Below are 12,439 nucleotides of genomic sequence, written 5' to 3' on the forward strand. Positions count from 1 at the left end.
GCTGAGTTGGTAAGGTGCCTTGTGATGAAAATGTCCAGCGTGTGACTACAGGAGGCAGCCAACACCACAGGAGGTGGGGGTGGGGTGGGCTGAAGTTTAGCCCATCAAGGCACCATGACGCAGGGCAGTCCTTCCTTTTTTTTGTTTTTTTTTTTTTTTTTGTTTTTTTTTTTTAGGGCAGCCCTTCCTAATGTGTTCCTGGAGCAGGAATTCCCACAGTTGATGGTCTTACCAGAACAAAGGGTTCTGTGGTCAATGATGTTTAGGAAATACAAGTTAGAAAACTGATTGATGTATTGCAGGATTTCTACAAATTTTTGAGATACTTAAAAAGACTTCAAAGAAAGGTATAATGCTTCCCAAATCTACTTGACTGATGAATCCTTCTTATTTCTCTCCAGGAACATCCTTATGGCCTACTGTTCCCTGAGAACAGAGGTTCTCACAGTATGGTCCCTGGGACAGCCACCGCCTTCATTGGGGACCTGTTGGAAATGCACACCCTCAGCTCCTATCCCAGACCAATCTTATCAGAAAGTTGGGGTGGAGGCAAGACCCTGTTTAAACAAGCTCTCTGGGCAATTGTGATGCATAGTAAAGTCCAGAACCACGGAGCTAGGCAATACTTTAGAGAAGACCAATTTCCCAAATCTGGGAAAGACTATTCGTTAAGGGGTCAGAGGAGTCATTCGTGTTAATACTAAGGTCATATAATATGACTGCAAGAGTTGAAAGGGAGAAGAAAAATGTGCTTCCGATTGTAATGTGCAAATTAAGACAAAATTTAATACTAGCCTAATTAATAAATCACATCAAGATTTGAATACAAATGACTTGGGATTGCCTATTCCTTTGGATTATTCATCTTGTTATGGCCCTCTGTTAGCATGAATCAAGAGCTGACTTTTTTTCCAACGCACTTTATCAGGTTGTTGAGAAGGGAGAGGGGAAGAAAGACAAATGGATTTGAAAATGATTTCCTTTCTTCACCCTTTCCATCAATCTTTTGACTGAGGTTATCAAAGAGTAATTATGAGGCCAAAAGGTAGACAGCAATGGAAAGAAGAGAAGATAGATCACATGGAAGCTATACCATCACCTCTTAAGTAACAAAAAACTGGCTGTAAGGATCTGTATTACATGTCTGGCTATCTAAACTCATATTTAAAAACGGATTTAAAAGCAATTATTTGCAAAGAGCTTTATAAATCAATCAGCTCAGGAGCACTTTATCTACTTCTATAATAAACGATTATTGGGTTAGCACAAATTTATCAGAAGGCATAATTTTCAAGTGTTAAAAAGTGTATCTGTTCTATTCCTTAGCAGAATAATTTGGAAAGGCGTTTGTTTACCATATATTTGTAGTTTGCAAAAGAGCTGTCAAAAAATAACTCAGATATATGAATACTTCAATGATACAATGAAAAAAAAAAGTGTGACTCAAAGCAGTCTTTGCATGTTTCCAAAGTAAAATTTGAATCTAAGTCCATATCTTAAAATGCATTTTGACACAGAATTTTCCTTAAGAGAGAAAAAGAAACAAAGAAGGCCCCTGGAACAATTATGCAGAGCTAAACGATTGAGCTTTTTAAAGTGCTTTAGCTAGAAATAGTTTCTAATGCATTTAGACATAAAGACATATCAGAAATGAAAGAATAACATTGTTCAAAGATTTGCATGAGCACAAAGGCTTGATTGGAAGGAAAAAAATGATAAGAAATGTCTCTGATTTCTTTTCTTCTTCTTCTTTTTTTTTTTTTTTTTTTGGAAATGTCTTTGATTTCTTAAGGTAGAAATCTGCAGAACTTCCATTCTGACTTTCACTTACTTGGCCCTAGTTCCTTGCCCAGCAATATCCATGACTGGGAGGCCCCCTGTGACTCCATTGGTCATGAACTCCCATGGCTCCTTCTACCACGTGGGGATGAGTCACACTGGAGGTAGGTCTAAATTAAGATCTGTATTTCCTATGGAAAACCACCTCCAGCTCTTAGCTTGTTTAATTTGTGCAACCTTAGAGTGATCCATTTCTCAATGCTTTAGGTCTTTGAGTCATGTAGTGATTCCACAGCATTGTCAGCACTGAGGAAGGCTTCCTTCTGAAATTTTGTGCCTTGTTTGGAGAATTATCTATTCTCCCAAACTTCATTCAGGCATACTGCAGAGAAGTCGGGTTTTTTTTTTTTTTTTTGAGAAGTCGGGTTTAAAGTCATTAGACTGCAGATTCTAAAACCTGCCTTTTGTCCTCAGAGTTGGAATGACATTTCTGATCAGAGAGAGGCTGAGTTAGTTCATATAGCAGGTGAATTTCTTTCACCTGGAACTCATGGGTAACTGCTCTGGCTAAGAGCTAGGCCCCATGTACTGAGGAAGGCAATGGCCATCTGGCAAAGCACCTAGATCATCCTACCTCCTCAAAAAATGATGAGCAATGACTCTAGAGAGGAAGGCAGTGCTGAACAGAAATGGGACCAACCCTCATCTTTGTGGGCTACACACCATTTCTCAAAAATGGTTCTGAGGTTATAAACATCTAAGGGCCCTGATGGAAATTGTGAAGGATCAGATAAGACACTGAACATTTTCTTCATGTGCTTTCTCTTACACCGTTGAACAAAATCCCTGTATTCTCTCACTATTGATTTCTCTTACTCTAAATCACTCTAGCAGTTACAGGGGGAGCCACTATCTAGCACTGTAGTATATTACAGTCTCCCCATTAATTTGGTTTCCTGTGTTTCTTACAGAGCAGGGCACGGAGTGAGTATTTCTTTTCTTCGTTTGATAAGATGGGGAAGTCAATGACACCCACCTTATAGGTGGCTGAGAGGAGTAGAGGAGCTAACATGTGCTTCTAGCACAAGAAAAATGCTTAATAATTATTAGCTAGTAGTAACAGTCATTATTAATAAATGGCAGCAGGGCCTGGCATTGAAGAGCACAGACACAGAAGCCTGAGCATGTTGTCCAAATCCTGGTTTGATCATTCACCAGTATGTGATCCTGGAAAAGTTACTTAATCTCTCTGGGCCTTCATTTCCTCACTTTTTTTTTTTTTTTTGAAGACTGTATTTATTGATTCGTGAGAGACGCACAGAGAGAGGCAGAGACATAGGTAGAGGGAGAAGCAGGCTCCTTGTGGGGAAGCCCCATGCAGGACTCAATCCCAGGACCCCTGGGATCACAACCTGAGCCAAAGGTAGACGCTCAACCACTGACCCACATGGGTGCCCCTGATTTTCTCATCTAAAAGTGGGGATTCCAATAGTACCACCCCCTTGGGTGATGAATGAAGATTTGATTCAATACTTTATTACAAAGTCTTTGGAAAACAGCCTGGCACAGAGACGGCACTGTACTCGTGTCACCCCTCGGAGGTGGTCGTAATATGAAGCCAATGATCAGGGTCACATGGCTAACACGGGTTCACGGTTCCGAGCGACTTGAAGACCCAGCTCATCTCACTACCCCTCATAAGAGAGTTCCCCGGGGGTCTCCAGTTGCATATGACTGTTCCATTCGCCGGTGGCACATGCCTGCCTAAGGTGGCTTATCATCTTCACCAATATCCCTGATTACTAATTGGCCACCCAGATGCTCTCAGCCCACAGCATGTGCTAGCATCCTACATGTGAGAGGTTGACAGCACTGTCTTGTATCGATTTGCTTAAACGCAGAGGAAAACAGAACTCTTACTTATCTCTGAGAAACTTGGCAGTGAGTGGATTCGAACAGGCCCCAGTGCCTGCTTTCTCTCCCCTCTCTGGGCCATGGCACAGGTGACTCTGACGTGTGGCTTCTTCCACCTGCCCCCGCCGAGTCTCCGTCCCCGGTCGTCGCTGCCAAGGAGCCAAGGGAGGTTTTTTTAAAGCTGGCTCAGACTTTCTTTGCCACCGAGGGTGGGGCAATGGTGAGAAAGTAAGACCAGAGGCCAGTCCAAGAATTTGCTTGTGAATGTATACCACTGCCATCTGCTGGATGGAATGGGTGTCAGACCTGCTCCGACGTTTCTTTGCCCTGTGATAAGCAAACTCAGGGATTCCCATGATGGGTTCAGAACCCAGGGTTTCATCATTTCATGGCATCTGTTCTAAACGTCTTCAGATTTTGTAAATCTCATGACAGCTGTGCACAGAAGGACTATCAGGTGAGTAATGAGAAGGTAAGCTGATGACATCTTTGAAGCAACGCCTCTCCAGCATTTAATAGTTACCCCAGATCAAATTTAGTCTGTTCCCAAATGGTTGATCTAATTGGTTAGAATAAGCCCATAATTATCCAGCAAGGGCATCTGGCAGAGCTCGGACCTTCTTGTCAATGGCAAAAAGTACTTACGGGGAAGTGAAATCACCATCTGGCTTTATTCTTGTGTTCTCCGAAATTCCGTATTCATGAATCCAACAATTACTTTTTGAGCACTTAGCCTGTATGCCAGGCACATATTAGGAACTAAGGAAGCAAAGAGGAATAAGCATAGTCCCTGTTGAATGATATTAAGTGGACATTTTCCAAGTGCTTCCTATGTGCCAGGCATATTTGCATTCCATCACATCTCATCCAATCCTCAGAACTACCCTAGGATTTATTATTATCTCATTGACAATGATCGTATATTATTTCATTTACAAATAGCTTATACTATTAACTCATTTCTAGTGACTCTTAGTGTGGTTTACAGTTCCGAAAATTGAAGCTTAGGGAGATTAAGTAATTTACCCAACTTAATAATCAGTTAGGAAGAGTGGGAGTGGGATTTGGATGTGGGCAGTGGGAGTGGGTGGGTGGAGGAGAGAAGCGTTGATGCCATGGAACAAGGTAGATGTCTTTTCCCCCCAAGAAGAGAGTCTGGGTCTTCCATTTGACACACATTTTCTGTTCCATTAGCTACAGATTTCCAGCAAAGAGAAAGTGCTACACAACACCAGGTAATGTAGCAGCAGAAGCTTTGGGAAGATGGATTAAGAAGACTATCCCTCCCTCTAGCAAGCATTTGAAATCTATCTAGTTCACATTCTCTTCAGTTCTTAACAGCAGCCTCCGTGTGGGCATCAAGACCTGAATTGTTGTCCATTCTCACTGGGTGGAAAATGAATCCCCATTTTGGTCAGCACGACAGATATGTGAGAGTGAATGATTTGCTCAGCGCAAGCTAGGAAGCGGTTCAGATGTATGATCACAGCAACCTCAAATTACTTCTCATTTGTTCTCTGGAGAGTGTTAGGAGTGGGATGCAGGTGCTGGTGAGGAGATACTGGGAGGGGTGGGGGCAGAGAGAGGAGAGGATGAATGGAAGCTGGTGGCAGAGAAGAGAAGCACTCTGTGCCAGGTGCCTATGAAAAGTGCTCAAATAGTATCCACTGGACAGAAAACTAGAAGTATAGATGGGACAGCAGAGCGGCTCATGGTGCGTAGGGGTTTGTGGTCAGCCTGCTGGGCTAGAATCTCTGCTGTGCCACTAGCCCAACCTTCGACCTCACACAAGTCACCATCTTTCTATTCCTTAGTTCTTTCACCTGTAAGATGGGGTTGCCTCACAGCGTTGTTTTGGGGGTTTAGTGAAGGAGTCCAGATTGGCCTCTGCTACTTGCAGCAAGGGGCCAGAATTCGGATGGATCCTTCAGACAAAAAACGCCCTTTAGGCTTGCTTGATGCTACTTATTTACACATCAGTTTGCTATACATACTCATATTTTGCCTTCACGATCCTATAAGGCAGGCTGGAGAGATATTGTCATTCCCATATTTATACAAGAAATGCATCCCCAGGTGAGTTGGTTGAAATGAAGATGTTTTTCCAAACAGAGCCTGCTCTCGGGGCCACCTATGTGAGAATCGTGGGTGGGGGGAAGCGTCCCATGGAATTGCATTTGTGTATCAAACTCCTACACAGAGAGTGATTTTCTAATTGTTTCCTGGAAATAAGTGAAACTCAAATTTCTTGGAAGGAGCTCCAACCTGGAATCTCCTGGAAGGAGTACAACCAGCAAGAGGGAAAGAAAGTGATCATAAGCATTCATGGCAGATTTCTTTTACTGAAATTCTCTTTCTAATACTTTTTGATGTTGAAAGAAAAACTGAATACCTAATTTTAAGGTTATTTTAAAATTAACCGTTTATCAGCCAATGTTATTTTGGGGGTGAATAACATATTGGGCAAAACACTATCTCTTGATTGTTACATATGCTTGTGAAGCACGATGTGAGGGAACGCGTTTTAGAGAAATAAGAACGAATGGAAGGAATGGACAAGATATTAGAAGTACCAGGGCACGTGGGTGGCTCAGTTGGTTGACCAGCTGCCTTCAGCTCAGACCATGGTCTCATCAGGGTCATTGGGCTCCTGCTCAGTGGGGAGTCTGCTTCTCCCTCTGTCCTTCACCTTGCTAATTCTCTCTCTCAAATAAATAAATAAAATCTTCTTTTTTAAAAAAGTATACCTTCTTTAAAAAAAGTTATTAGAAATACCACAGCGTCCACTTAAGTAGAGGAGTGTTGTATTGAGACAACAGTAGCCAAGGATCAGTACAAAAAGTTCGGGACATGTGAGGGGACGCGTGCACTCAAATCTAACTACGGGGAGAAAGCAGAGCTGCAGAGTGAACTCCAGTCAGACCAAACAAACGTCACTACTACGTTAAGGTCCTTAAAAGCTCTGTCGATGAGCGATTTGTGATAATTGTGCCAGTTGTGTGTATGTCGATGGGCTTTTAAGAAGCAAGGTCAAAGAAGTTTCCTAATGATTTAATACATGTTTGTGAAATTTTTCACATAGTTCTTTGCACTCTAAGGCACAGACTTGATTTTCTTTCAGAAGGTGAAACACGGGCCTCTTCAAATGATGAATTTCAACTTAGCTGGAGTTGCATAAACGGAACATCACGGTTTAGTTCATAAATGAAAAGTCACCGTGGATAACAAAGTAAGAGCAGGGAGACGAGGGCCCACACCGTGGAGGCTCCCCCCATACTTACTGACAAACAAATGGAGAGATGGGAAGCACTCTGGCTTCCCTTGTGAAAGCAGTCACACGAGATGTGAAGGAGGCTCCTTGTTGCTCCTCATTCTGGCTACTGGAAATGAAGTGAAAGGTGCAACACCTGGCCAGTCATCAGAATCCCAGTGTCTTTTTGGTTAATGTGTCAGAAATCTAGGCATCCGCTCCACATGTCTTCTCTTGTTCACTGATAAACCAATCCTACCAATACTACGATCCATCAATTTTATCGTCTAAATACACCTTGAATCCTTCCATCTGTCTGTTTCGCCTGTCCCTACCTGAACCTCAGCTAGGTCTTCTCTTGCCTGGATGACTGTTAGAGCCTTCCAAGGGCTATGCCTCATCCACTTGGTGCCAGCCATTCACTGCCCACAGTGACATGAGAATTATCTTTTCAATTACAAATCTGACTACGTCCCTTTTCCTTCCCACTGTTGTTCAACTGTTTGATCAACGTCTGTCTCTCTATGGGAATCATAAGCTCTGGGATATTGGGACTCTGAATGCCTTTTTCAAATCACCATCGTGTCTCTAGCGTCTAGCACAGTGTCCCGTATACAGCAGGCACAAATAAACAGTTGTTGAAGCAGTGAATGAACTTAATGAATACTGGTTATTCTTAAAGGATAATCTCTCTGTTTTGCTTTCTGCACGGTTATCTCAAATCACACTCATCAACACGCTTAACGTGATTTACATGTGGTACATTTTTATGAATGAAAAGCCAGAGTGCCTAAGAAAATTGAATTGTTTCTCACTTCTGCATGAGTAAGCTATTAAAATAAGCAAGCGTTGCTTGCATCCGAAATTTTTATTTTCCTTCCCAAGATGGTTCAACCTAAAGATGGAGAAAATAAGAGCTCTCCTTGCTTCGGAAACTGTAAACTGCAGTCCCAAAGAAGCTTCAGAAATACAGTTTCAGATCCAACTAAATAAAAGCCTTGATGAACTGATGGTTCACAAATAAATACCCTTCGAATGTCTCCAATATGACGTAAAGGGAAAAGATCAGAGCAGAAAACAGCACATTTTGGAATTAGGAAACAATCATTATGATTTTAAAACGTGGAGACAAGAAGGCATCTGTGCAAACAACTTATCGTTAAACCTAGAGCTACGTGGAAGTTTAATTTTCGGAAAGTTCTTGGATACAATACATCTTTCGCTAATTACTTTTACATTTAAAAACAAATTGCTTTGGATAAATAACTGCATGCCAAAAGGCCCATAATGCTAATCAACAAATGGAATAATACATTTTCATCATCATCTAGTAGAAGTCTTAATGCATTTACTTTCCCAGTACTTACGTAGTATAATTTGTACCATAATTACTGAATATTCTCCAAAATAAATACCTCACATCAGAGTAACGTGGATGGTCAGTAAATCACTATTACTTAAATAACGATGAACCAAGCTATCACCCAGCACCCCTACTATGCAAGCCCTGGCAAAGAATTACAGACATGAAAATCTTACAGCTAGAAGAGAGACCTCTAGTGTGTGTTAGAGAACTTTATATTGTGCTTCGGGCATAATTAATACAGCAAAATCACTGCAGTCATTTTGAATACTGTGGTGGGAGATTTTTTTTTTTTTTTGCCAACTATCATTCACGCTCAATTCATTTCAAAATTTCTTCCCAGCAAATGTATGGATGGTATTTTTGCCTAGTTACTTTCCTTTTTATCAACACATTGCCTAAACCGGTGAAGTTTTCTCGGCGGTGCGAAGTTTTAAGATTCAATGGCCACCTCTGCAGCCTAATTAGTAAACATCAAACCTACTGTCATCATAACAATCGCTAACAATTCTTTGCATTCAAGCAGCAGCAGGACTCCCGTGCCAAATTGTTGCAGCCAGTGTGCGGTCTCCTGAACACCAGCCCCTCATGGTAAGCCAAATGCCACACAAATATAAACACGAGGGATGGATGGGCACATTGCCCATTATCCAGGAGACAAACGGATCCACTACGATTTCAAATTCACCAAGCAGGTTAGCTATTAGGTGCCACAGATTCCCACAGACGCAGGTGAATTCCTTGATGTAAAATCAGATTTAATGAATCATGCTAGGGCATCAGGCTCAGCCTTTACAAATCCTTTATTTTCTCCTTTTCCACATTAAAAACACATTTGAGATAAACACAGAAGACGTTTCTCTAAAAAACACACATACACACAAAACAGGAGGTCTCTTAAGGAGTCTACTGCTGAGAAGGTAAAAGCATTTTGCTCATTTTTAATTTGCTAAAACAATCCAAGCATGCTTGGTACCCAGAGGGTATTCTCAAATAAACTTGTATCTCTAGCTGCCAGCTTAGTTGATTGAAAACAGAAGGCAAACGTTTCTTAAAGAATGAGTATGTTAAACTGTTATGTGTCTCCCGGTCGCAGCAAGGATGCACACACACACACACACACACACACACACACACAGTCAAGGATCTGCTTGAAAGCAGCCGCCGGTTCTCTACGAGCTAAAGGGGAATGCGGCATTTGCACCCCGTTACTGCTGCCTACTGCGGCGCACCTCGTAGCGAGGAGGCCGGTGCCACCGGGAGCCCTGGGCAGTTCCCGCGAGCCGCTCTCCACGCACAGGGCCCGCAGCCCCACTTGCAACTTTGCTAACTTAGTTGGCTCCCGCCCAGCCGGCCCCCGAAGCACAGTCACGGTGAAACCGTGTTGATACCAGAGAATCATTTCCACGACAGTGCGAGTGCGAGTGCTCGAAAGCACAAAGGCAGGCGCCGCCGCCCGCTCAGGCCAGGAAGTTTCGGGAGTCGGGCGGCCGGGCGGAGCGCGCGTCCAGGTCAGGGCTCCCCGCACCCGGGGCGGCTTCCCCCTCCCCCCTCCCCCCGCCCCCCTCCCCTGGATGTTCGTGGGGCCCGACCTCACTGTGGCCGCGAATTCGCCAGAACGCGCCCCCCGACTCCGTTCTTTTCCCAGGAGGCTCGACCCTTTATTTTGCAGCCAGGTCCCTCTGGGGGGCGGGAGAGGAAGCGCACTTCGCGTTTCCATAGAGGGGCGGCGGCGCGGGGCGGAAAGAGGTCAGGAGGGAGCCGAACGGCACCCCCCCCCGCCCGGCCAGCCCTGTGCGGCGGACGCGGGAGGCGGGAGGCGGGAGGCGGCCCGGGGTCTCTGTCCCTTTAAGGGAGCCCCGGCCGCCAGCAGGGGAGGGGAGGGGAGGCTGCGGGCGCGGGCGCGGGCTCAGGCGCGGGCTCAGGCTCGGGCCGGGCCGGGCGCTGCAGGCTCCGCGGAGCGGCGGCGAGCGCAGCCCCGCCACAGCCATTACCTGCAGCGCTCGCCTCCCGCCCCCACGCCGGCGCCCCCTCCCCCGTCCCCGCCTCCCGAGGAGACTCCTAACGCGGAGCATGTGCCGTGCCCTTTATCCGGGAGGAGGTGGGGAAGAGGAAGGAGAGCTTTTTAAAAATAAATGAAACGTTTGCGCCCGGGGAGGGGGGGCGGCAGGGGGCGGGAGGGGGCGGGAGGGGGCGGGAGGGGGCTTTAAAGGCGCCCGGGTGGGCGGAGGCGGCGAATCCGGCTCAGCCCGGCCGGGGACGCGCGGAGGACGGAGCCGGGCTCCGGCCGCGGCGCACAAAGGGGAGCGGCGCGGTGCGGCGGCGGCCAGAGGGGGGCGACCCGCCCGGGGGCGCGCTCCGCTCGGCGGCCACAATGGCGTCTTCGCGGGGCGTCCGGGGGCGCCGCCGGGGCCGCGGGCGAGGAGGGGGCGGCGGGCCCCCACCCCCGGCGGGGGGCGGCGCGGAGCCCCGGGCGCCCGCGGGCGCTGCGCTCGGCTGGGGGCGCTCGGGCCGCGGCGGCGGGAGGCTCTCGGCGGGGCTGCCGGGCGGGCGCGGAGCTCGGCGCCGGGAAGAACGGGACGCGCGCGGCTCGGCGGGGAGGGCGGGGGCGGGGGGAGCCGCGGCGGAGCGGCCGCCGGGGAGGCTGGCGCGCGGGCGGCGGGCGGCGGGCGGCGGGCGCGGGCGGGCACAGGCTCGGAGAGCCGCGGCGGCTCCGCTCCCGGATCCCGAGCCGGGCCCCGGCGCGCGGGCTCCCGCCGCCCCGGCCCCGCCCCGCCCGCGCCCGCCCGCGCCCGCCCGCGCCCGCCCGCGCCCGCCGCCGCCGCCGCCGCCGCCGCCGCGAGCCCGGGAAGAGCGCCGCGACCCCGCAGCCCCGGCCCCGCCGCCGGCCCGAGCGGACCCCGAGCCGCCCCCGAGCCGCCGCGCCGGGCTGCGTGAGTGCGAGTGTGCCGCGCTCTCGCCCCGTGCCTGGCACATGCGTAAAAGCGAGTTGCGCCCAAAGTCCCAGCCATACCCTCCTTAGCAAATAATAACAAACCCAAACCGTCAGATCTTACCTGAAACATTGAAGCACAAAGTCTCTCTCCAAGTCCCCTTTTCCTTTTCCTCTCCCCCCTTTTCCGATTTCTCTCCCAGCGATCTGCTCGGCTCGCCACACCAGAGAGAAATGCAATAGCTTGGCTAAGGTAGACAGAACAAAATACAGAGAAGAGTTGCTCCAGGGCTTTGAAACCCCTCAAGGCAAGGATCAGGATACAATTAGCTCATGCCTCTACCTCCAGTCTAAATCAATCTCCAAAATAAAACTTAAATCAAATTAACTGATCACAGGGCAGACAATTGATCTCCTGCAAAAATAAAGCTCTACGTATACGTATAGATAAATATACATATAGGAAATTTTTTTCCCAGTTTTTTTTTTTTTTTTGGTGGAAAAACAGTCTTATTCCAGCCTCCAACTTGCTTTTTACCCTCCTCTTGCACAGAAAAGCTGATTTTAATCGTTGTGATTAGTTTTGATGTAACGTTTCCGCGGGCGATTTCTGCAAATGGATGGAGTGTTTCTTTGCCAAAAGAGGGAAAAGCAGCAGATGATGATAATTATAAGGATTGTTGGTTGTTTCTTTTTATTTGTGTTTAGGGCTCTCTCTTCACTTTCTCAAGTTGACCTGACATTGCTGGTACACTAAGGTCGCACAACTTGTTGATGAGGATCACCGCCCTGTCTGATCAAAGGATAGGTGATAATTTGGCAACAGAGCGGCACATTTTTGGTTCCTTTGGCGACATAACGTCCCAAATGACGTGGATAAAAATAAGCACATGCAGTCTGCTTTGCCCCAATCAAGTCAGAATCAGCGCCTGGGGGTGATACACAAACTCATTTCAAATGTTCAACCATGCAGAATTGCAAAAAGATTGAAGGAGTTATACCACATTTCTTTTTAAAAAAATAGCAAAATTAAAAGAAAACAAAACCTACATTAGGTGTAGCCAAAGACCTATCATTTAGATTTTATTTGATCAACCTTCTGAACGTATCTCGCCTGCTCCCTTCTCTTAGCTTCCCTCCACCTGGTACCTTTTATGGGGGGGGGGGGGGTGTCTGTGTATAATTCCATTATTTGACGGAA

At 47.0% G+C, this 12,439-nt stretch overlaps 1 protein-coding gene across 1 annotated transcript in view; it reads right to left on the reverse strand.

The window, feature by feature from the left end:
* The window catches only part of KCTD1 (potassium channel tetramerization domain containing 1), a 188,194-nt gene extending 176,726 nt beyond the window's left edge, over nt 1-11,468 (reverse strand). Inside the window, exon 1 of the mRNA XM_041728008.1 lies at nt 11,363-11,468. Within this exon, the coding sequence (XP_041583942.1) occupies nt 11,363-11,371 (9 nt within the window). The 5' untranslated portion in view covers nt 11,372-11,468. The remainder of the gene's footprint in view (nt 1-11,362) is intronic.
* Between the last annotated feature and the right edge of the window lie 971 nt (nt 11,469-12,439).

The sequence above is a fragment of the Vulpes lagopus genome, chromosome 1 (genome assembly GCF_018345385.1).
Source record: "Vulpes lagopus strain Blue_001 chromosome 1, ASM1834538v1, whole genome shotgun sequence".
Classification (NCBI taxonomy): Eukaryota; Metazoa; Chordata; class Mammalia; order Carnivora; family Canidae; genus Vulpes; species Vulpes lagopus.